Below are 25,046 nucleotides of genomic sequence, written 5' to 3' on the forward strand. Positions count from 1 at the left end.
GGGAATGTGAGTCCCTCCCCAAACCCCACCCCATCCAAGCTCCACCTCCCAGATCTCCAGAAATTTCCCAGCCAGGACTTGGCAACCCTAGCCATAGTAAATGGATGGGGGAACCTCTGAGGAAGACAAAGGTTGTTACGCAGAGGCAGGCAATGGCAAACCACCTCTGTTAGCCTCTTGCCTCGAAAACCCCAGCAGGGGTTAGCTATGTCTTAAAGGCATTTACCACACCCATTGCTGTTTTACCAAGGGGAAGAGGGAGGCTTCCCAAATCACCTTTCTCCATTAGTTTGTATCTGGAATTTGAACCCAGGTTCAGGCTTCAGAATCACAAATCCTTTCTCCAATAGGATCACAGGCAATTGCAACGAACAAGTCCTGTCTAGATCACATTTTCTTCATTGAGGCAAGGCATTTCTTCAGCAAATTTATGTTTTTTAATCCACCTATATTTAATTTTAACAAAAATTTTAATCCGCCTGTATCTTCTCAAAACGAATGGTCTTAAATGTTCACAACACAAGTACCTCTCCCCTAACTACAGTTTAGGATAATCTGTAAAAATCATAAAAACTGTAACGATGCATTCCATTTTATGCATGCCTGATCCTACATAAAAAAGTAAATCCTACAGTTTGATAGGATTTATTACTATGTAACCGTCTACTGTAGCCTTGTAAATGACTTCTATTCTTATTAGAAGCAAGCCTTACAAAATCCCACGGGGTTTACAACAGGGCAATCCTAAACAGATTTACTGCCGTCTAAGCCTATTGAAATCAATGGACTTAGATTGGAGTGCCTGTGTTTAGGGTTGCAGTGGACATGGAACCAGCGCACCGCTCTTAGTTTTGCCCTTTCCCCCCTTTTCTTTTGGCAACGCTCTCTGAACTTAAGAATCTACCATGTCTGTTGTAACTCTACTGGGCAGCCTATTGGTCATTCAATACCATTTTCGCTCATTCCAGCTCATGCGCATGCGCCCTCTTCGCGGCCGCTTTTCCCTTCGGCCCATAGCCTTCTCCCGACCTCTTCAAAATGGACGCCCTTCCAGTTCCAGCACGCAGGCCTACGCCCGCCTCCTATCGGCTCCTCTTTCCATTCTCATTGGCGAAAAGGACTCAAAACTGAACGATGATTGGGCACTAAAAGGCGAGTAGGGTGTGTGGCGGAAGATGCCTAAGGAGGAGATTGGCGAGGCTCCTCCTAGATTAATCGGCGGGGAAGGGAAGGGAATGTGGAGAGGAGGCATGGCTGCTGGGGAAGGCCTGGGACTGGCGCTCAGAGCGGTGAAGGAGCGGCTGCAGCAAGCAGCGGCCCGGAGGCCCCAGGTGAGGGGAAGCTTACCTTCGCCGGGGGTTGCCATACTGAGTCGGGAGGCGGTTGTCTGAGGGAATAAGTTGTTTGGGAGGAATTTGTGCTTTACGAGGGGAGTTCAGGATGGCGTTTTTGCCCGACCTCCAATGAATAGGGCCAGCTTTCTGCTGTTTGCAAAATTTTAAAACCAGCAGAAATCCTATACAGAGTTGACAAAATGCTGGAACAGCATAAGCAATTCCAAGAATGACAATTAAACAACACTGAAACTACCCCTGTTCATACTTACAGCAACAGACAGTACATAGCAGTAAAGCAGTAAAGCCTATAGTTCCAACCATTTTACTGCTGCATTTTTGAGTGTACATGCGAGTAAAGTGCATGAGCGTTAAGGCATTGTAATACAGTGTGCAGCATGCCATCCTATTGTGGGCCGCTGAGGTATTATTTGAACATGTTAAAAGACAGCTGCGTTTTTCCCCGCTCTGAAATTAGAGTCCCCCATGGATGTAAGTTAAAGTTATAAAACAAGATATATAGTTGAGATTTCTTAACTACTAAGGTATAATTGTTACCACTTAAGTGTTAAGAAAGAATTCCTATAGTTGCATTTGCAGAACTGGTGTTAATTTGTTCAGGGGAGGCTTCACTACCCTCCCATTTTATGAGGACCAAGCAAAATTGTTACAAAATTATGAGTAAGGTGTTTTGCTAGTATTTCTTTGACTAAAAAGAGGAATGAAAAAAACCTATCTTTTAGATTAGTGGAAGCCAGGTGATAGCAGAGGAAATGAATTCAGCTTTCAACATTGTGGACTTGAGGAGGGAGAGCTTAGCTAGTGGCCCTAGATGTAAAAATTGGGGAGTAAATAAGCATGCCCCTGTTTTTGGCTGCAATACTTGTTTATTTAGAAAATGTATATATGCTGTGTCTTCAGAGGATATGTTGGAGGGTATGTTTTTTGGAAAGGATGTGTTTGAGATAGTTGAACTCAGTCCTGTGTGGTCTTTTTTTCTTGTTTTGGCTAGAATTCCCATGAATATGTGTTAAATTTATAAAGTAAAACATTGCTAAGACATAACAGTGGCCACTTGATAGTTACGACAAATTTGTTGGTCGCTTGTTGTCAGCTGGCCTGTGATAACATAAGCTATGATGCATCTGTTGGCCTTGAAATGTAACTAGTTAATGATCCTGAATATTCAGTCCTAATTGGGAACATAAGCAATACCCTCTTGGATGGGATCAAAGTTCAACCTAGTCAGGATTCTTTGTAAGAATTCCAGCAGCAACCTGTGCTCAGTGATCTGTCCATCACTGCTAGGACCTTATGCTTTAAGACAAGGTGGAAGTTGATTGCAGGGTCCCAATTACTTATTCACAGTTCCTGGTTCCTCACGCATGCCGTTTCCCAGTCCAAAGCCTCCTCCCTTTTTTACGCTCTCATTCCTGAATAAGGAATTGGGGACCAATTTCAACCTCATTCCATGAAGAGTGATCTCCTGTTTTTCATTCTTCTAATTTGTTCAGTATACTTTATATTTAAATTTTTTTGTGTTAAGATGCTTATATCCCAGATGCTTAGTTTTAAGGACTTGTGCAGCGTTAACATATAAGAACAAAACCATACTGATAACAGTAGTGCCCAACTCTTCTACTGCTGCTCAGTGAAAGAGGCTGTGTTTGTTCTCCTTCCCCTTTTGCAGGATGATTGGCCCTTGATGGAGTATGAGAGGGAAGAGATCAGGTGATAGTTGTCCAGGCGGGTAGACAGAAAAAATGTTGCTCTCTCCCCATCTCCTTTTTGCAGGTTTTAGTGTTCTTGGGAAAATGAGTCGTCTTGCTTAGTTTCCACACTTAGAAATTTGTTATGGTTTCAGTGAGTATTTGATCTCCTTTATTTATACTCCACCTTTCTCCCTAATGGGGAGCCAAAGCAGCTTACGTCACTCTTCTCCATTTTATCCTCACAGTAACCTTGTTACACTGAGAGTATGACTGGCCCAAGGTTACCCAGCAAGCTTCCATGGCAGAATAGGGATTCAAACCTGGGTCTCCCAGAATCTGGTCTGACACTCTAACCACTATGCAACACTGACTTTGTGTGGATGTGCACCCACACATAATCAGTAACAGTCAGCTAGTGAATACATGATATAAACTAAAAGATTACCCAACATATATCCAACCTAGCATTCTCTGCAATAATCCTAGCAGACACCAGATGGTCTGCCAGCAATTGGTCAGTGGTACACCTGTCTCCTGTGATCCATTTTCTTCCTCCCCCTGCCAATTTATTCTAGACAATTCAAAATTATGGTTGTTTTTTATGTGAAACAAGTTAAATAAAGTTTGTCAAGAAGCTTTCTGGTTTCTATGCAGCTTGTAATTCCTTGGAGTTAAAGTCCAGCTTCAGGCTAAAACAAGAAAGTTTCATGGCATCTTAAAAGTCTAAAACATTTATTGTGGCATGAGTTTTATACACCAGAGCCCATTTTGCCAGATAATTATGAAAGCATTTGCTACAATAAACTCATTAGCCGCTAAGATGTCACAAGACTTTTTTTAAAAAAAATGTGGCTACAACATTCTTAGCATGAGTACATACGTTGCTTGGTGCCTCATCAGTTAGTGACTCAAAATAGCATGTGTGAACTTGTCTTCATTGAGAGGAACTTCGTTCAAGATGAAATGAGGTAATTTGCAAACCTCTCTGTGCTGGTTTCACATGCATCAATTGTCCTTTGACATTGTCAATGATCAAGTGATGAGTTTGGATGTGTCAACTCATCCACAGAGATGCGTGTATTCAGTTTGTCCACTGATCACTTCTTCCTGGGCCAACAGAGCTTGCCTGCAGTACAGCCTCGTCTCGTAGCTGTCAGTAAAACAAAACCTGCTGAAATGGTGATAGAAGCCTACAACCACGGTCAGCGCAGCTTTGGAGAAAACTATGTGAGTATATCTTCCTTTTTCTGTGGAAAAGAAAAGGTGTTCTGGCACATCCTGTCCCATTTTGACCTTGGTTCTTCCTGTCACTGAATGACTGCCCCAGTGTTGCTCAACTACTTGTCTCTCCTCCCTCTCTCTCCTCCTTGCCATCTCTAAGTCCCTAATTTCTTGTAGCCTCTGTGTGGCCCCTGCTCCATTTTCATAAGTTTTCTAGGCTTTCTTCCAACCCAAATGCTAACAGCTGGCATTTCAGAGAACAACCTACTTTTAGCTCAATATATTTTGGGGCACTGACAGACTCCATTCACTGTTCTTACTTTTTGAATTGGCTTCTTCCTGCCTTGTGAGTTGATGCCACACCCTTTGGATATGGGGATGGCACAATATTGACTGTATTTTGTGGGACTCTGATGTTCTTTAACATGGATGATGACTCCAAATAAGGTGGTGGTTGCTCCTTATTTTCCAGTCACCTGGCACATGTTTGCCTCTCTTTTTGATACGAGATCACTTCCATTACTATGTAGCTTCAGGTGTGATTGATCTCATATGAGAATTCTTCTTTATATTGTGTGGCCTTAGGCGTTTTCCCTCAATCTAATATTACTGCCATGTAGCATGGTTGGATAACTTGAGTTGTATGGTATGATAAAATGTGGTTGTAACCTAGACAATGCTTGAGGGTGGGGGGGTGCAAATGGTGGTGAGTACACCATTTCATTTGACTGTGTATCCACAGATACAGCAGCAGGTCAAAGTGGCTTTGGATGTAGTTGGCAGTTCAATCTATGTCTTTGTGCACAGGGACATTTGTGTTAGCAACTGTTGATGAAGAGATTATGGGTACGAGGATATTCCTTGTCTTGGACTGTGCTACAGAAACTTCTTATAAGCCATGATTGCCTTGTGTAGCCTGGCAAACTTGAAATTCATTCACTGTGTCTGGTGATCAGAACTCATGGGGCTCTGCACAGAGGGAGAGCCTTCCAAATCTGAAAATCTGTCTTTTCTAGGTTCAAGAATTACTAGAAAAGGCATCAGACTCTAGGGTAAGTATATTGCATTTTTAAATCACTTTGATTGCAGAAAATTGTCCAGTATGCTTCCAGTGCATACTCTAAGTTAACGGCACTGGAAAAGAAGCTAACTTTTTTTGAATACACCCATTGAGAATAGATCCTGGAATTTGAGAAAGCTATGTTAATCAAACATGCCCAGTTCCTATATTTTGTTTCAATGAATGTATTACTGAAAGGTATGTTGACCATATAATAAACCTGTAAGTTAATTGCATGTGCTTCAACAAACGCTTCGTGTGTAAAGATGCCTCTTTCTCAAAGCTGCAGAACATTCAACAGTACCTTCATGTTGTATTGCTGCATTTCTCTGTTGCTGTCAATTGAATGTTCAGAAAAGGCCAAGCAACAGTTACTAAATATATACTGGCTTTCCCCTGGGAAGCCCAGTGCAGCATTCCCAAATATGCCAACAGTTTTTAAGTCAGCATTAAAAATCTGCATTGACTTACACTGTGTAATCCACCTTGAGTCTTAGTGAGAAAGGCGGGCTATAAACTAGCAACAGGTGAAAATAATTGAAATACTAACTCACCCATCCAAGTCACAGACTTGATTTAAATAGCAATCATTTCATGGCTCCAAACAACTGTAAAATGCCCTCTCAAAAAAGACAAATAGAAGGGAAAGAAATCTTCCTTTTCCACTTGCGGAAAACAGAGAAGGAACCATTTCCCACCTAGTATCTTCTCATTCCAACCTGCTAGTTCAGGTGGCTGTTCCTCTGTGCAGGTCCGGTGACCTCTCAGGGACAGTCTTCTGGGGAGTTGGAACGGGCTGCAGGGATGCAGAAGAATGCGGGCAACTTCCCATGTGGATGGGGCAGCACCGGCCAATGTTTCAAAGCCACGATAGTTAAGTGGAGCGTCCACGTTTGCAAATTATACTGTTGAGCACCAGTTACTGGAGGCAAAAGACATTCAGAGAATTGTTGCCTTTATGCTTTACTGACAGCATTCCTGAAGCATGTGGCTGACCAGCCTTGGACAGAAGAAGCTGGACTAGATGGACCTTTGTGCTAGATGGAACCGCAGACCATCTTTTCTTAAATATAACTAGATCAGAGATTCCATCATGAAGTAACAGCTAATTATCTGGCCGGGGGGGAGGGGGGGGAATTCCAGGTTTTGGGTCACTTGTGTGCAAGTAGATGGGCTGCTGATGCCTAGGAATGTGCAACTTTCCATCTCTGTCCATTTCTGGCCACTTTACAGAACTGATTCTAGCTCAAAAATATTCGATGCAGGGGGGCTAGAAATGTTTCAGTTTTCCAGTCCTGGCAGGGAGTCATAGAATCTGTCTCAGCAGAGATCATTAAGACTTAGCAGTGCTGAGCTAACTACTTTCAAAACTGATCATGCATCTTGAGGCATCCAATGAAGTTGTGTATCCCCCAAAACAGAATGTGGAATGCATCATTCAATCCAAATGTTTGTTTAGGATCACACTTCAGCTCACTGTGTGTGTCTCTCTCTAGATCTTGTCATCTTGTCCAGAAATCAAATGGCATTTCATAGGCCACCTTCAGAAAAACAACGTTAACAAGCTGATTGGTAATTTTAAGTTCTTTCTATACTAATTGGAAAGGCACTATACTGATCGTGATTGGGGGCCGAGGGTGGCGAGAAGGGACCTTCTGTAATAGGCTTAGTGGGACACACCAGCATTACTGACTCTGACTCAGCCAGATTAATACTAATTTTGGAATGCGGTTGAATTGCACAATGCAAGATGTTAATGGAGGGAGGTGGTGTAGAGCTGGACTCTTGCGACACTTCTCTTAGAAGGTCTTGGCAATGGGCTTTGTTAGTGCTTAATGTCTGGCCAATAGATGTCTTTTTTTTTTTTGAGATTAGAAGAAAATGTTCCCATGAGTCCAATTGGGTCCGTGTTGCTGTTTTGTGTTTGACATGCTTCCCTGAACCATCTGGAAACCATACCCTCCTCGCAGGCACCTTTCTCATATGCTTTCTGGCCTGGACACACTGATAATCAAACCAGTGATTCTTAACCTTTAATCCACTACCACCCATCAAGTACCCAGCATTATCATCAAATGCATCCCAAACCACAAATGGGTTTGGGACATGAAAGCAGCTCTCCAGATAAGGCAACTTTATATAGGTATATTTATGAAAGATGCATATGGTGCACAGATGTCAGGTGTGCACTCAGCAGGACCTTTGTGCCTGATGGCCATCAGCCAACTCCTTAATGTTCAATTTGATTCCTATTTGCCATGAGCTGCTTTTTTTAAAAAAGGGGCCTAGAGGAGAAATCTAGGATTTTGTACACAGGGAGGGGCAAGGAGTATAAAAAAATTCTTTCTCTGACTGTAAAAGTGGAGGAAAGTGCTTGCCTAGACACCCGCATGCTTCTGGTTTGCTCCCCAAAGGTCTGAACGTCCCCCTAGATTTGCCCTTTGTATATGACAAAGTGAACTTTGACTCACAAAAGCTTATTCCCTGGAAAATTTTGTTAGCCTTTTGAGGTGCTGCTGGCCTCAAATTTTGTTCTGTGGTTTCAGGCTAACATGGTTACCCACTTGAAACTGTCCCCCTTAGGTTTCTAAATCATCCCTGGGGAATTGTATGGCTGCCCGTGAGAATCAGTTTTTGGTGGGTGAGAGAGTAGCCCAGCATTGAAACAACGGTGGCCTTCTTTCTGCTTTGTGTTTTTTTAAAAAAAGAATTTATTAGTCACTAGTTTGGTAACTTGGAACCAGAAGTGAGCAAAATGACCATCAGGACTACTCTCTTATCCAAAAAGAGGGCTAAACTAATCTGAAAAAAGGCAAACGTGAGAGATCTCCTTAGAGCAGCGCAGGCAACACTTTGGGGATGGCAGGGTTTAGGGCCTTATGCTTCTGAAGAGGAGAACATAACTGGGCTTGCTTAACAAAATAAGGCCGTATTTCTGTCTTAGTGAGTTCAAAGGACAGGGTTGGCTAACAGGACATCCACTCTACTTCTGTTGTTTCCTGCCTTTGCCTTGGTAGGACTACAGTTCTGTGCTCCTGTGAGTGATCTCCCCACAAGGTCCCTTGGTGTGTGGAGGATCTGCAATCCCTTAACTTTTTTCCTCTTAAAGATAGCCCCTATGAGTGTGTGGGAGTAGTGCGGTGGGGCGGCATGGGGGGTTTAATTCCTTCCTCCATGTGGTACTCCCCCCCGCCCCCCGCCCCCCCACACACACCAAAGTAAATTTATTTCACCTGTTTGCCATCCCCTGTTGGGAGAAGCATACACGTACCATATGGCTGCTGTCCGCTTTAAGAGCATTCTACTCCTGGATCTGTGCTGTCATGTGTAGTTTAACCATTCAACACTACATTGCTGCACCAAGGCCATTTCATAACAGGTTAAAATCATGGGTAAAAATCAGAAACTTCACTTACAAACAAGTTAAACCCATTAATAGAATGGAGAAATCATGTACATATATCCATATTAGTCAGAGCATCATTTACATTAAAAGAAAAACAGTATCTTTAGTTCTGTTTCCCCACATACCTTGCTCAAATTTCTTTGCATGCGTTTGCAAATAAGGCATCAGATTAACGTATACTTTTATCTTCAGACAGCAAGTAAACAGCTATTTTCTGTGATGACCAACCAGTGCTTTAAGAAAGATGAAAAGACAAACATTTTCCTCTAGGGGAATCATGCATCAGCCAATAGCGTTCTTTCTGTTGTGCTTTGTGTTTTTGCAAAATGCTTCTGCAACAACGTAGGGACAAGCAGCGACTAATCCATGCTGCTCATGCAAGAGTGGTGAAAAATGATCCCGTTGGTACAAAATGAGGCCAATAAAGGGAGTTTCCCCAGGGGAAAGTGGACATCTTTAATTTCATTTCATTCATCTTTCGTGTTTGGTTTATATTGCTGATATTTCTTTTGATTTGTCTAGCTGTTCCCAACCTATTTATGCTGGAAACGGTGGATTCTGTGAAACTGGCAGATAGAGTGAATAGTTCTTGGCAGAAGAAGGGCTCTTCAGAGAGGCTGAAGATCATGGTGCAAGTGAACACCAGCGGGGAGGACAGTAAGTAGCCAGGATGCTCTTCATGTGCCTCTTAATTGTGTTCAGGTGCCCGAGAGCACATGAACCAATTTGTCATCCTCATTGTAAAGAGCTGCTGCCATTCAGACAGTTTGTCTTTGATACATGAATGAGGAATAATGTCTGGCACCGATCTAATCTCTCAGTGTTGCTTTGCTAGAAGGAGAAATCTTTCCAGTGGAAGCCTTTGTTTCTCTTCTCCCCCTTTTCATTTTCTCCATCGGAGAGCATTGTTTATCACAAAGGCCAGCACATCAAATTATGCCAACCAGCGGTGGTTTGCAAGCTCTGAACTAGCAGAGCTGTAAAGCTGAACAATTTAGCATTGTCTCAAATCTAAAAATGCGGGGCCATTTAATCAAAAATAGGTGTTTGTCCTCTGCTCAGAATTAACCCATGGAATCAGCTTCAGCAAGGTGCAGTGGTAGACCCTGGCTTCTGGTGGATTTAAAAGGGAGTGAGACAAATTCATGAAAGACGGGCCGAGGCTAAAGGAAACATCTGTATTCTGTATTCAGAAAGAATGAGTACCGTTCTCTGAGTACCAGCTTGCCTTCATGCCTCTGTATGTGGGTTTCCTGGAGGCATTTGAGCACTAAGGGAAACTGGATGCGGGACTAAACATTTTGGTTTGATCCAGCAGAAGTCATCATACCAGGGACAAGGTTAGCTTTCCAGCTTGAATCTGGAGTTCAAGAGTCGTGAACTGAAAGTTTTCAAGAGGTTCATTAAAAAGGGAAAACTAGCACATCATCTTCGGTTTTGCTTCTTTTAGAGCTTCTTAGCTGAAGGCATGTTGAGATGAGGTTAATATCCAAGGGAAGTAGAGGCTGATCATCTCTTGGGTGAACGGCGCTTATCCGTTTCCACTATATCATTGCTAACCTTCTCTTTCCAGGTAAGCATGGCCTGCCACCTGGTGAAACAGTAACAACGGTGGCACATATCATTCAGAAATGTCCAAGCCTGGAATTTATGGGCTTGATGACTATTGGCAGCTTTGGACATGACCTCAGTAAAGGACCCAATCCTGACTTCCAGGTATGACTAATCTTGAAAGATTCCTTATACTCAAAAACCCAAGCTTTAAGGAACTGGAGAGCAAAACTGAGTTGCACTCTGTCTCCCTTCAGATGTTGATCTCCTTGCGTCAGGAGGTGTGTGAAAAGCTCCATATCCCAGTTGAGAAGGTTGAGCTGAGCATGGGGATGTCGACAGACTTTCAGCATGCAGTAAGTCGGTCTTCTTGCCTTAGCTACTTAGGGACTCCTTTAGGAGGGGCTGTGGCTCAGGGGCAGAGCATGCTTTTTGCATGCAGATTCAGTCCCTGAAATCGCCACTTAAAAGGTCTTATGTGGTATGTGCCAGGAAAGACCGCTCTCTTCCTGAACCCTGGAACCAGGGAACTCTTCCTGAGTCCCTGGAGGTCAGAAAAGATATCTCTGATTTTGGTATAAGGCGGCTTCATGCACTCTTCTCCTTCCACTCCTTCCTCCTGCCCTCCATTCACATCATCTAATCCAGTGGTTCTCAACCTTTCATATCATATGTCTCACCAGTCAGTCTGTTAAGGAACCTGGGTCTTGCCATGATAGAAAAAAAAGCCCACTTTTTCCAAGAAGCACACTTATATGATTACGGGAATTCTGTTGTTATGTTTACCATTTATGGTAAGTTATAAGGACGTAAAAAATTGCAGAAGCAGAGTGAATAATTCCTGCCAGGTAGGGTCGGCTTGAAGGAGCACATCAAAGACGCTAGTGGGCAGGGGGACAGAGACACTCCAAGGGCCAGCATGCTGAAACTCGCAAGTAGATAATCAATGGTACATAAGGTTAACAGGTGATAACAGACCCTTGCAGGTGGACATAGAGATTGAGGGAGAGTGAATTCTTAGTAATTGTCATGAAAACCCTGCATCCTATCTAGACTACTTCTCTGTGCCACCAGTGGTATGTGTAACCATTGGCTGAGAACCACTCATCTCGACTTAATGTCACTGAAAGCAAACCATCACGGCAAGCTCTCTTTTTTCTCTGAAATCCCCCCTCAAGCTCTCCTTTCCCATATTTAGAACCTTAGTCTTCATCTGCTACCGAAACGAAAGATCAAAACAGACAAAAACCTGGGAGACGTTTGGTTTTATTTTCCCGGAGTCTGATACACGAGCTACAGCTGCATGATGCCCTGACTTTCTCCATGTGGGGTGGAGAAAATGGGGTGAGCCTTTTCTGTCTGTCTCTTTCTCTCTCATATACACACATGCATTTCTCAAACTGGGGCCTATCCATCCACCATTACCACAGATGCCCAGGTATGCAACCAAGACCATGACTCCAGAGCAGATCCATTGTCTGCTGTCAAGCCCCAGCATGAAAACAGGGAAATCAATACAAAATGTTATCTAAAGGCGTACAAAGAGAGCTGTATTCTTCTCTTGGTATGTGTGTCTGTTGTCCACAGCATTGGTTCTTTGGCAGCTGGATTGGAATTGAAATCCACAAATGGGTTGCCCTCTGAACTAAGATGGGTACTCATAGTACAGGTGGCTGGCTGTTTGTTTCTTAAAGAAGGGAAAAGACTGCCACGTGTGAAAAAAAATCTCGTATACAATAAAAAAAATTGGGGGTGGGGTAGGCAGGTCCTGGTGAAAAGATGGAATACCACTAATCTGAAGGGTGAACTTGATTCAATACTTGATATTATATGAGGTCTGATAAGGTGGAGGATACTCTTATAGTAGGGGGTTGGATGTGATAAATTGCATTAGAATTGCTTAAATTGCATTAGAATCTTTACAAGCTTGAGTTTGCAAGGAGCATGGGCAGGGCTTAGAATCTCTGCATATTCTTCCCTTCCAGGATTCTCTAGCTTGCCCAAGCCCCTGAGAGATTAATTTCCCACCTCTCTTCCCTCCCCTTTATTTGACAGTTTAGCTTCTCTTTACATTCTACTTTTTCTGGAACCTTGCTAGCGTTAATCTCATCCCCTTTCCCAGGTTTCCTTCTGTTGGTTATGGGTTTTTTTTTTGTTTAAATATAGGTAGTAGTAGGTAGAGCCCCCTACCTTATTTGTAGTTAACTCCATTGTGCAACATTTGCCATCTGCAGAAGGGGCAGGCCCGTTTACTATTAGATATAAAGGCTATAGTCACATTGAAGACCTGCATGGGTGGGAGGCTGCTGCTGTTCCATTTTACAGATGCAAGAACAGAGATCTAGGAATCAGAAGCCTCAGCTCATCAGCCGCTGGAGCAACAAGTCCAGTGGACAACTCCAGTTACGTGCTGCCAAAATTGTGGTTTTGTCTGGGGCGCAGCAAGCCAGCATCATCTAGCAACAAGCATCACCATAGACTTTTTTTCTCTATGCAGATTGAAGTTGGATCCACCAATGTTCGAATTGGAAGTACAATCTTCGGTGAACGTGATTACTCCAATAAGCCTTCCAGTGACAAGACCCTAGGAGAAATTAAAGGAAAACTGGAGAACTTGACTGTGCAGGAATACTAATGCAAGAAGGCTAAGGAGATTCCCCCACCAGAGGGAATATGCTCATATAGCCCTTACTATGCACTTGAATTTCTCCCTTTGTGCTGACAGCTGTGGGGCGCTATCAGGTAATTGGAAGGTGTCACAGGCGCCTCAGTTACCTGTAACTTTGTTATTGTGTATCCATAGAAATTGGATTTTTTTAACCAGCAAATCAACACCTGTGATTGACAAGTGACTTTTGGTACCTTAGCTACAGTGACTTTAGATAGCTCTACTGGATAACCAGCTGACTTAAGCCCTACTAGGTCTGGGCATAATACCATTTCCAGCCATCATCGTCGTACATTTCTCATCGGAGAAGTGGGCTTTCTCATTTCCTGGAGGCAGAAATCCCTCCTTTGCAGGGGTGCCTCTGATAGGCTTTGTCACATTTCCCCCCAAAATGCTGCATGTAGACTGAAGCATCCTTGCTGCAGTCTCTCGTAGACCCTTAACCACACTAAAGAACTTTAATAGCTGCTCAGCGCGGATGGAGAGAGAGGGGAGGATGCACTCACAAGTGTAAGCTAAGGATAGGGGGGTTGTTGTTGAGCCACAGAGGTGAAAAATGTGAAGGATCTTTAGGGTCGAAGTTGTCCTCCAAAGACTGGCATTGCCGACTCCGATCACTAGCCACATATCACTTTATTTTCTTTCGTTATTAAACTGTTCCCTCCCCACCTTCATGGGTGCACGTCGTTCTGCTAGACAGCAGTACGTTTCCACTAGCCAAAGCAGAGAATCCCTGATTCTACAGCTGACTTGCTGTGAGATCTTGGCCAAGTCATTTAACCATACTGTGCCTGCGTCCCCTATATGAGAAATGGGGCTCACCTACCTCACGTGGGAGACTGCGAGGCTGCCATGTCTGGAAAGTTTGTTTGGAATGCCTCCCCCACTCAGGAGGAAAGGCACTAGCTGTGGTGTAAAGCAGGCTTGTATATCAATCCAAAACAAAATCCAGCAGCCCACAATTTTTTTTTCTTTTGCACACTTTTCTGGATGCGTGTGTGTGTGTGTGTGTTGTAAGACAGCTTGAGCAGTGGGTCTGCAAGCGGCTCATATGCAAGGAATGGTTACCCTGGGCAACAGGTTAATGCAAAGCAATGATATTCCAGATGTTGTGCCCTCTTGGTAGGAAGAACAATGAGTTGGATCACCACTGTACATATTGCTCCAAGATCTTAAAATTTAATTTGAAGCAGCCGTGTCTCTTGCTTCACTAAGATTTCATCCAAGCATTCATCTCTGTCTTTGCGGCACCCCACTCAGTGAAAATGTTTACAGTGGAATCTGTTTTGTAACTCACCTGTCGACAATCTATTCTAGGGCCCAGCGTGCTGCTAAAACAACTCTAGTTCTTGGTAGAAATACTCTTTTGTCCTCTTCCCTGTAGCAAAAAGCTTCGTGCCTGGTGTGTGTCTTTTTGGTTTAATCTAGCAGTGGGGCTTGTTTGACTTCCTGGATGTAACTGAATGTAACTGCAAATGATGAACGTCCAGTCTAGTCAGGTCCCTGCTGTGTAGGTGCAATAGTGAGTGCAGTCCAAACTGTCCTGAAGTTCCACAGTACAGTGTTTTCATTGTGTTACGAATAAATCCAGTTGTGGATCAGAATACTGTAACATCTGTGCCAGTTGCAAAGCTATTAAAGATGTTATTTTTATGTTCCCATTGTCGTGAATCATTGGGAAAGGCGTGAATGAAGACTGCTGCTGTCTCAGGCACAAACAGCTATTCTGTCTATCAGTCATATATTTATCCCACCCTTCCTTCAAGGAGGTTGGGGTATGCTTCTCCCTCTGTTTTATCTTCACAACAAATTTATGAGGTAGGCCCAACATCATCCAGCAAGTTTCATGAGAGGAGTTTGAATTGGTCATCAAGTCCAAAGCTAGTACTCTAATCACTACACAACACTGGCTTTCTTGTTCTGATGGACTTGTTTGTATACAGCTCCTGGAATACCCAGCTGTAGCCGAACAGTTTCAATACTTGATCATTGTGCTAATGCTGCATTAGGAAGCCGGAGAGAAAATCTTGCAACAGGGTTCTCCTAAGGGTGATTTTCCTGACCTGAATTTTATACTTGCTCCTACTGGGGTAGATCTAACCATCCTCCAACTGGCTCCCTCCAGCCTTAGGAGCCTTCCTTCTTTGGGACTCAAACTTGAACCAAAAGAAAGGGTAAGGCATAAATGTTTCACTTAGTGGACTGGCAGGGTAGGAGTAGGACTCAGCCCAGTAGTATGCTATTTATTTATTTATTTATATATTTGTATTAATTTATATTTATTTATATTTAACACAATCCCACTCAGTTCACAAGCTTCGTTGAATGGAAAAGTCTGTGACTTGGGAGATTAGTAAAGAGCATGGGACAGCCTAATGGTGGTGGAAAAAAGCTGGGGAGGGTTCAGTTAACACTCTGGGAAGGCACTGCTGATGCAGTTTCTCTTTGAGAGAAATGGAAAGTGTTCCAGTCACTGCACTGTGATCTGTCACACTTTTACTGGCTCAGGCAAATGGCTCCTCTCATGCACAACTTGCAAATGAAATCTGTTCACAGAAGTTGTTTGTGCAGTGATACAGCAGTTCACACCCTGCTCCCCTCCCTCACCTTTGCATGTAAATTAGGGACAGGCAAACATCCCTTACTTTGTTTTTCTGCTTCTTTATGTTTTTGATAAATTTGATTCTCTGTTTTGTCACTGGTTTTATAAATTCACTGGTCACGTGTATCCAGTTTGGTATTTCGGCGTGCAATATGCACCAAGCATTACACATTGTACTTTATTTGTAATAATGATTTAGCAGTTCTCAGACTGAAAACTGTGCACATAGTGGGAGACATTACATAAAATGGCACGTGGTACAGACACTGATTATCATCAGGTTTGATTTGAACATGGGAGAAATGAAACAGAGTAATTTTATTAGGTTGAAAGAGCAGGGATGAGAACTTTGCAATCATCCATAAAATAAACATGTTGTCTAATTCAAGCATACAATAAATAGCCAGTTGTGTCATATGTATTGGCCTGCTATGGAGGAGGAGAAGAAAGCAGACTGGCAAAAGAAGTGGAGGGGGGATTGTGGGTTGGGTGAGGTTATGTGGAGCAAAGAGAAACAGGCTGCTTTGGACTCTTTCACGGGTAGATGCCTTGTGGAGAAAGTCACCTTAATACTGGAGTTTCAAAGGGAGCTGAGCCATACTGAAATTGTGCCATGGGTGGCACTGTTGTCTAAGTTTCTAGAAGTCTCAGCTCCCTGGCTTGGGTTAGTAAGAGAAGTGTCTGAATATCACTGAGTCCAATACCCAGGAGCTGGTACCTGTATAAATAGTTGAATCTGTGCAATGATAGCCCCAGCTATCGTTACGGGTTCTACGAACCCTGGGGAATTATAATCATAGTTACATGAGGAAACAATAACATTCAATTTATATACCTCCCTTCAGGATGACTTAACATCCACTCAGAGTGGTTTACAAAGTATGTTATCATTATCCCCACAACAAAACACCCTGTGAGGTGGGTGGGGCTGAGAGAGCTCTGAGAGAGCTGTGACTGACCCAAGGTCACCCAGCTGGCTTCAAGTGGAGGAGTGGGGAATCAAACCTGGTTCTCCAGATTAGAGTCCGGCTGCTCTTAACCACTACACCAAACGGGTAAGACTAGTAAGCCCACATCTCTGCCCATGTAGGAAGAGGAAAATTGTTTCCCTGGGTCTCCAGACCAGCCAGGCTTCTTTCCCCACTCCCAGTTTTAACTTATTTTCACCAACTAGTCAATTAAAAGGGCATGAGCAGCTTGAGAGCTTGGCGCTCTTTGCTGCTTCACAGAGCAGCTCAGCCCTTTGCATCTCCCTCTGTTACTGAGGGGACCCACCACTCGTACGCTTTCTAGAGGAGTGGGGACCGACTCCTCTCTTTCTCTCTCTGCATGTGTGAGACTGCACAGGGTTTAACGTGGATCACAGAAATCAGACTGATGGCATTCAAAAGGAAAAAGAAGTGACTCTCCTAGCTAGCTAATAGAAACCCTTTACAACCTCTGAGCTGGTACAGAGTGTTGATAAGAAACCTTGACAAAAAATCTGAGGTGTAAGGAATTTTATCATAGTTTGCAGGAGGGGGACCTATTCTGGGGTTAAGACCCATGCATCCACACATCAAAAAAATATCAGTAAAGCTGAACTTTGGATGGCATTTAGGTCATTTGCAAACCTTGAAAATGAAATGACATGCAGCCTTTTTAAAAAATTAACAAATAGCTAAGAATTACAGAAAATGCTGTTCAGAGTCTCAGAGGAAAGGAATGGGTTTTGTCTAAGAAAAGATAAAACAAGGTCCTCAAATGCACTTAGGGAGGGAGTTCACAAGAAGCAGTGTGCCACCACCAAGAAGGTCTTGCTTTTGTGAAGAGGGGAGTACCTGTGGAAGACCCCTGGATGAACATCTCAGCTGCTGGGCAGCATCAAACAGACTTCATCAGGATCGAGAGGGCAGCAGTGGGTAGGTTATGCTGTACTGACGGAGGAATATAAATGTTCTCATCCTATACTGTAGCATTTCAATTCATAGGCTTCAGCAAGGAAGATGAAGAGTTAGATAAGCATCAGTGCTAATAATGTGGTCTCCTGTGTTAAGGCAGCTTTGTAAACCACGAAATTCCCTCATTTCCCATCACCCCAAGAGCAGGAAGATTGCCTGTCCAAACACTGTCCCTTTTCTGCTTGGCATCTTTGTTTCTGTAGCACACATGGCTATTGTCTTAGCTGGCAATCTAATTCACACATCTCTAGAAATGTTTCCCACTGAACTCAGTAGGGCTGGACTTCTGAGTAAAACATGCACGGCAGGATTTGAGTCCAGTAGCACCTTAGAGACCAATGAGATGTTCAGTGTATGAGCTTTTGAGAGTCAAAGCTTCAGGTATCTGAAGAAGGGATCTCTGACTCTCGAAAGCTTGTACCCTGAAAATCTTGTTGGTCTCTTAAGGTGCCACTGGACTCAAATCCTGCCGTACTACTGCAGACAAACATGGCTATCTACCTGAAACAAACATGCAAAGGTTTGTGATCCTGTGCGTAGATCCATCTGTCTGTCCTTGCATAGAAGGCATGCAGATTTCAGCAGTCTTATTGCTTTCTTAGGACCTCACTAAAGGAAGGCTTGGCTGTGTATTAACATGGCTTTCTGTTTGTTTACTAAGGCATATATGGTTATGCTATATTCACAGTGGTTTAAAACTGGCATTGAAACAGTTTATAAAACATCAACACACTTGAAAGAGCAAGTCAACAGCCATTTGAGGTGGTCATTGGACAGGCAGACCAATCAGTCATTTTGGCTTACCTTGTCCAACAGCTGTAATCCTCTGCATGTTTGACTATTGAACGTGTTTGCTGAGAAGCTTATGGTATCTCTAGCAGCATTACAGTGTGAACACGGAGGCTTGCATTTTGTCACATAGGTGATTCTCCTACTGTCCTTTGGATTTCTATCCTTTAGTACTTGAGTGATCAACTGTCTCTGACACAAACTACAAAGTGTTACCTTGCCTTGGACACCCCCAGGAAAACTGTTAACAGTCAGAGGCAGCCTTTGGTAACCTTAGAACACCGACTGTAAACCAGTGGTGGCAGCAGTAGTCTCAGTGGGATGCAGGTAGGACTGGCGCCATACCCTGAGGTAGGGCAGCAACCAGGGACCTATCTCTGCAGACTCCCCTCCCCCTTTACCTGCTAGCACTCTACTAATGCTCCCAGCTGCACTCACTTCCCAGGGTTGTGGGCAGGCCCAGGTCGCTTGGAGGATGGGTGGTGGAAGATCGAACAAGTAGGCAGGGAAAGGACACACAGGCCTGTGGGAGACCTGAGGATGGGTGGGAGGGAATGAGAGTTATCAGGGTTCAGTGGTGGGAAGGAGAGAGGGGCCCTGGAACTGTCTGGCCTGGGCATCCCAAAATCTGGAACCAGCCCTACATGCATGGTTTTCATAAGAATTCTTTCTCAATCTCCACATCCACCTGCAAAGATGATGTGTTGTCTCCTGCCCATCCTACCTGCCATGGATTATCCATCTGTCACCTTTTGGCGTGCCAGTAGTAAGCGTGGACCCTCGGTGCTTCTTCTAATCCTGTTTGCCCTGCCCGCCAGCAAGTGTCTTCGATATTCCACTTCCCGCCAACCCTGCCTGCCAGGGATTATCCATGGTTTGTCTGCCCCACCCCATTTCCCTGTAAACGATAAATGTAATAACTCAATCTCTGTAAAACATAGAAATGCCCTTGGAAAATGTGGTCTTTGTGTTTCTATCATGGTAGGACCTGGGTTCTTTGACAGAGTGATTGGTGGGACACAGGGCCAGATCGACGGGGGGGGGCAGGGGGGGTAGTCTGCCCCCGGTGCCGCCAAAGAGGGGGCACCGGGCACAGCTGCCAGCCCCAGGAGCGTGCCTGGAGAAAGGCAAACGGCGCGGGCGGCCTCCCATCCACCCGCGCTGCCTTTTGCCTTTCCCGCAGGACAAGGGGCGCGCGGCAAGCCGGCCGCCCCTTGTCCTGCGGGGCAGGTGAACGGCACGGGCAGCCTCCGAGCCACTCGCACTGCCGCCAGCTCCGTGGCGCGCCGGGACAGCCGGCTTGCTGCGGGGGTGGGGGGTGCCCCAGCATGATGATGTCACAAGTGACGTCATCACACAGCACCAGGAGCGCGCGCACACTGTGCGCGAGCACGTAGAGCCTGACTACAGTTGCTCTGGGTGCTGGCAACCCTAGATCCGGCTACCCGCACTGCCTTTTGCTTTTCCCGCAGGACAAGGGGCAGCCGGCTTGCAGGAAAAGCAAAAGGCAGCACAGGAAGCTGGGAGGCCGCCCGCGCCATTCGCCTTTCCCCAGGACAAGGGGCGCACAGCAAGCCAGCCGTCCCTTGTCCTGTGGGGCAGGTGAACGGGGCGGATAGGCTCCGAGCCACTCGCGCTGCTGCCAGCTCCGTGGCGCGCTGGGACAGCTGGCTTGCCGTGAGGGTGGGGGGCGCCCCAGCGTGATGATGTCACTCGTGACATCATCACGCAGCACCAGGAGCACGCGCACACACGTAGAGCCTGACTACAGTTGCCCTGGGTGCTGGCAACCGTAGATCCGTCCCTGGTGGGACATAAGATACGAACGGTTGCGAACAGCTGCCCTAGAAGACAGACAGCATTACAGATAAGAGCCTCCAGGCTAGAGGCAGGATCAAATTTTAGTGCTCCCTCCCCACAGAGCGGCATATGCTTAAGTAGTTGTTACCGAGGTTGCTAGGAAGCTGCCTCCTTGCCGATCATATACTCTGTTTGGGGTCATCACTCTGCTGTGGACTTTTCAATCCCCCATCTGAACTGTTGTTCAGACAGTGAAGGGAATACTTGGTGGGAAAGTCAGCATTGGAATAAGAGTGGTTTGTGGAACTCACTTGAAATCTTTGCTTTGCAATGAGTGAGACACAGGTTGTGAATGTGGGTGCGATTACTTTGAGTAACACAGAGTGACTGAATGTTTACGTGCAGTACAAGTAATTGCAGTCGTGCCAAAGACAGTAACACTAATGCACTTAAAGGTCAAGTGCAGTACTAACAGAGAGACTTAGTGCTAATGCTAAATGGCACAGGGAAGACCTCACACAATGGTAAATTGGTCACACTTTCTCTTTTACACAGCAGCAATGTTAACAGTAAAGTGCTAGAAAAATCCTTTAAAATGCTCAGCTTCAAAGCGGCAGAGCTAGTTTATGGAAAGAGAAACCGGGAAGAGGGGAGAAGAGGATGCTGCTTCTATAGAAGCAAGAAAGTCTTCCACATGCTTTTAATGATGGTTGGAAACTTCATGGGGAAAAAGGTTTACCAGGAAAAATTAAATTGCAAGTTTTGTCTGAATGTGATAGTTGGAAAGGTCCCCTGTCAGTTTCATTATCTCTTTACTCTCTCCCCACAAGTCTGAACTCAGAGAGTACAAGCAAACAGCGTGATCGTAATGCATTGGGCTTAGGCTGGACTAACACTGTATTAAGATTTACTTGGTAAATCAGAAAACTCAGTGCCAGAGTAATCAAGAGAAAGGAATGAAATGCAGTTGGTAGTTAATTTTCCAATGTGCATCCTTACAATAAAGGCACATCTCTCATTTTCAATTTCTGAAGAAAAAACAGGCAAATCACTATCAAAATGTCCTGCACTGAATCAGGAACAGGTGACGATGTCTAGCTGCTGGATTAGAGGAGGGGGAATTTCTGTTTGAACTGTACATTGAGTCTTAGTTCTTTTAGATTTCAAAAGAGCCTTGTCTGCCTCAGAGGTTGTTTATACACTGACTATTGAGTTTCCTCTATAAGAACTGGGCTGAAACTGTTTTTATTGGCCACCACAAAGGAGACTTTTGGCCTGGTTCTCACTGAGGTAGTCCACCTGTGTCTGAAATACATCACTCTAGATTGCTAGGAGAAAGAGGCTCACATGATGGGATGCTCCCCCATTGAGGAAGAATAAAGATTTTTACACACACACAAATAAACATCTTGGGGAAGAGACTAGAATAGAACCTTTCTTCCTGATGTCTAGGGGCTTTTTTAAAGGAGGGAATATATATATATTTGTATGACAGTCTACTAACTCACATCCCAAGTACACATGGGATTCCCCAACATACCACACAGTGCCTGCTGGACCATTTCAGATCAATGAAAAGAGAATTGGTGGAGGCTGAAGACCCTTCTCTATGAGGGCATACTCCCGATCCAAATTGGGCACGGTTTGCAAAGGAACTGAGAATTCACAACTCCCTTCTGAGAGTTACATAGGGAGGGGACTCCCGACCTGACCTGCGTACTCTGTAATGTGTGTATTGACAGAAGGCCAGACTATGCATACCATGATTGGAACCCCTGAGACATTTGGCCTTAAAATTAGCTGTAGGGAGGAGGGCATATGGATCAGGGCCCTAGCACAGAGGATGGGAAGAGTCATCTCTTCTAGGGTTTCCAACTTCTAGGTGGGGCCTGGAGATCTTTGGGAATTACAACTGATTTCAGTGACCAAGATCAGTTCCCCCTGGAGAAAATGGCTGCTCTAGAGGGTGAACTCTATGGCTTTATACCCCAACAGAGGTCCCTCCTCTCCCCAAACCCCACCCTACCCAGGCTCTAACCATAAATCTCCAGAAATTCCCCAGCCTGGAGGTGGCAACTCTAATCCCCTCTGACCAGTTCTCTGATCAAGAATGTCCCTCCTGTGGCGGCTTTAAGTCTACAGGGCAAAAGACAATTACATGGTTTTCTTCACTGGGTCTTCAAGGAGCCCTGGGGGGCTATTTTAGATCAGGGAAGTGGCACAAGAGGGCATGGTGATGAGAGCTGAACTGCCCCTTCTCCAGGGCCAGGGCCCTGATCCATAGTGGACCCCTTCTCTGCAACTGTGAGTCTGGTGTCCTAATCATAGAACGCCAATGTCTAGTGTCATTTGGCCCAGATAAGTAGAACCCAGTTGCCATAATACTTGAACCAACCCAACGCCATGGCAGTTTGTGCAAGCTTTCGAGTTCACTAAAACTCTTCAACAGGCTCAGTGTTACAATACGTTTTTTAAAAGGTTGGGGGACTTTCTCTTTTTGAACTTAAAAAATATTATAATACTCACACTGATGGAAAGTTCTAGTGAACACAAAAGCTTGCGCTCTGGTATGTGTCATTGGGTTGGTCCTCATAAAAAACACATGAATAGTGTTTTTTTGTTTTTTTTATTTTCAGATTTTGCTTTGGAACTTGCACAACTGCTAACAACTTCTTTCCAGACAAGCAAACTACCATTAAACCGTGCTGCTTGCAGATTGGGTTGCCAGCTCTGGGTTAGGAAATTCTTGGAGATTTGGGGGTGAAGCCTGAGGACAATGGAGTTTGGGGAGAAGAGGTCTCTCAGCAGGGTATAATGCCATAGAGTCTACCCTCTACAACAGCCATTTTCTCCAGGGGAACTGATCTGTCATCTGGAGATCACTTGAAATTCCAAGAGATTTCCAAGCCCTGCCTGGAAGATGGCAACCCCGGTGCTGCCCAGACAACTAAGCCTTTGAGAATCTTCTGTTTGGCATTTTAAGTGAGTGCAGGCCTGCTCTGTGGCCTTGCTCTGAGCCGCTGAAACACCATCTTAAAAGTCAGGAGCCGAGTGTTATTACAGGATGGAATAAGTCACCTTTTTGTTTGCCTTTGCAGAAGAACAGTTCCAGCGGATCAGAGCGGGTGTTTATTTGGGAAGGGTTTGGAAAGAGTTGAAAGAAACCTGGAAGACACGGTTCTCAAGCCCTTTGGGGAAGCAATGTTTGAACTGCCTTTTGCAGGGATGGGCCCAAGGTTTCACATTTCTGTTCGGTTTGGATGTGGAGCCGACTGTTTTGAGAGGTAACTTTACAGGAAACAGTAGAGGGAAAGCTGAGAGGAGCTTGTATAGTGGCACGATCGTGTTGGCGAGCCCTGGAGTCGGCCTCTGCCAGCTCCGACAAGCATCCTCTGGGTCTTGGAGCCAGCAAAAGTCATCCTGTTTGGCTAACGAAGAATGCCTTGACTGTTTGGGGGACATCACGTCAGAGGAAAAGGCAGAGAAGTGTTAATGGTGGCCCAGACCATGTATAGAAGCGCTCTAGGAATGGATCGAGATAGATCAGCGGCTCCTGGTTTTTCATCTGCAAAAGCTTTGCAGGATTCCCTCTGTGGATCACCAAGGTGGGTTGTTATTTACCCAGCCAGTCATCCTCGACTCCACTTTCAAAATTGGCCCTCAAAGCAGGGCACAAGAATCGGTAAACCTAAGGAAAATGGCCTCTCGTATGAATTTAGTTTTATCCTGCCTTGGCTCAAAGAATCTCAGGGTGATGTCTGTTTCTCCCGTTTTGTCCTCACAACAACCCTGTGAGGTAGGTTAGGTTAGGCTGAGATTCAAGACCACCGAGGCTGCAGGCCTAAGCTCCCTTACTCCCTAGTAAGCCCTACTAAACTGAGATTTATTACTGAATATACATGCTATCTGTCAGCTTCATGATTGAATGACAGACAGCCTGTCTAGTTGTATTGAATGAATGACAGCCAGCCAGTACTAGTTGTGTTGAACATTAGCGTGGCGCCACTAGAGGATCATTTCAGTCACATTCAGTCATAAAGCTCACAGTCTGAAGTATTATACAACTACTCCTGGGGCTTCCTGCCACAGCTGGATCCAGACATAATGGAAAGCTGCTTCCTGTCCTCCCTCATTGGTGGAAGCTGGCGGGGAGCATTTGGCTGTAGCTGCCCCACAGAAGGGGAATTTGAGAATTTAGTTTAGAATTTAGGGCTTGGAGCCGCTCTGCTATCCTTCTAGGAGAGAAAAGGCAAGTTTCTAGTCCTCGTATTGCAAAGATACATTTGAAAACCTACAGAAAATACCTTGAACATGTTCAATAGCCAGAGAGAGGAGGAGAAGGAGGTTGCAACGGTGAAGTGGGGATGGGAAGTTAATCACGCATTAGATTTCTGCCCCTTGCCACAGCTAAGAAAAGTGGAGGGCATTTTGGTACAGTGATTGTCCCAGCAGACTTCTAGGCCAGGTATGATAAAGGGGTAGGGAGAGTCAGGAATGCAGCGCAAATGTAATGTTGTTCAGGAAATACTTAGTTTTAGAGCTGGGTCTTGCAGCGGAAGAGGAAATGGTGTAATGGATAGACAAGGGACAGATGTTCCAAGCAGAGGACGCTGCATGACAGAAAGAGCAGTGATGGGAGGGAAAGAAGCGACAAAGTTGGCTAGCTGGTGGTGGGCTAATGTGGAACAGGGGGAGCCAAAAGGGATGCGGAAGGGAAGAGGAAATAGCTCTTTGAGCAGTGGTTAAAATGGCTGAAACAAAGATGGAAGCTACTCCTTCACTTCTGCACACACACACACATGCATGTTCACTGTGGTAATGTGTGTATATACTTCCTCATCATCAGCCACCCATGCAAGTGAGCACATGAGTGAATCAGGCCACGAACAGTGGCAAACAAGAGTCCTTCCTGTCCTTGTGATGATTCTATTTTCATTTTCTCCAGTGGGAGGCAGAGGTTTAA

General features: G+C 44.8%; 1 protein-coding gene across 1 annotated transcript; it reads left to right on the forward strand.

Moving 5' to 3' along the window:
• Nucleotides 1-1,222: 1,222 nt before the first annotated feature.
• Nucleotides 1,223-14,605, forward strand: PLPBP (pyridoxal phosphate binding protein). Its single transcript, XM_054997806.1, has 8 exons — nt 1,223-1,331; nt 4,166-4,273; nt 5,284-5,319; nt 6,824-6,899; nt 9,256-9,390; nt 10,307-10,449; nt 10,542-10,640; nt 12,782-14,605. The coding sequence occupies exons 1-8, from the start codon at nt 1,236-1,238 to the stop codon at nt 12,917-12,919; spliced, it is 831 nt and encodes a 276-aa protein (XP_054853781.1). The 5' UTR covers nt 1,223-1,235; the 3' UTR covers nt 12,920-14,605.
• Nucleotides 14,606-25,046: the final 10,441 nt, after the last annotated feature.

Source organism: Eublepharis macularius, chromosome 14 (assembly GCF_028583425.1).
Source record: "Eublepharis macularius isolate TG4126 chromosome 14, MPM_Emac_v1.0, whole genome shotgun sequence".
Classification (NCBI taxonomy): Eukaryota; Metazoa; Chordata; class Lepidosauria; order Squamata; family Eublepharidae; genus Eublepharis; species Eublepharis macularius.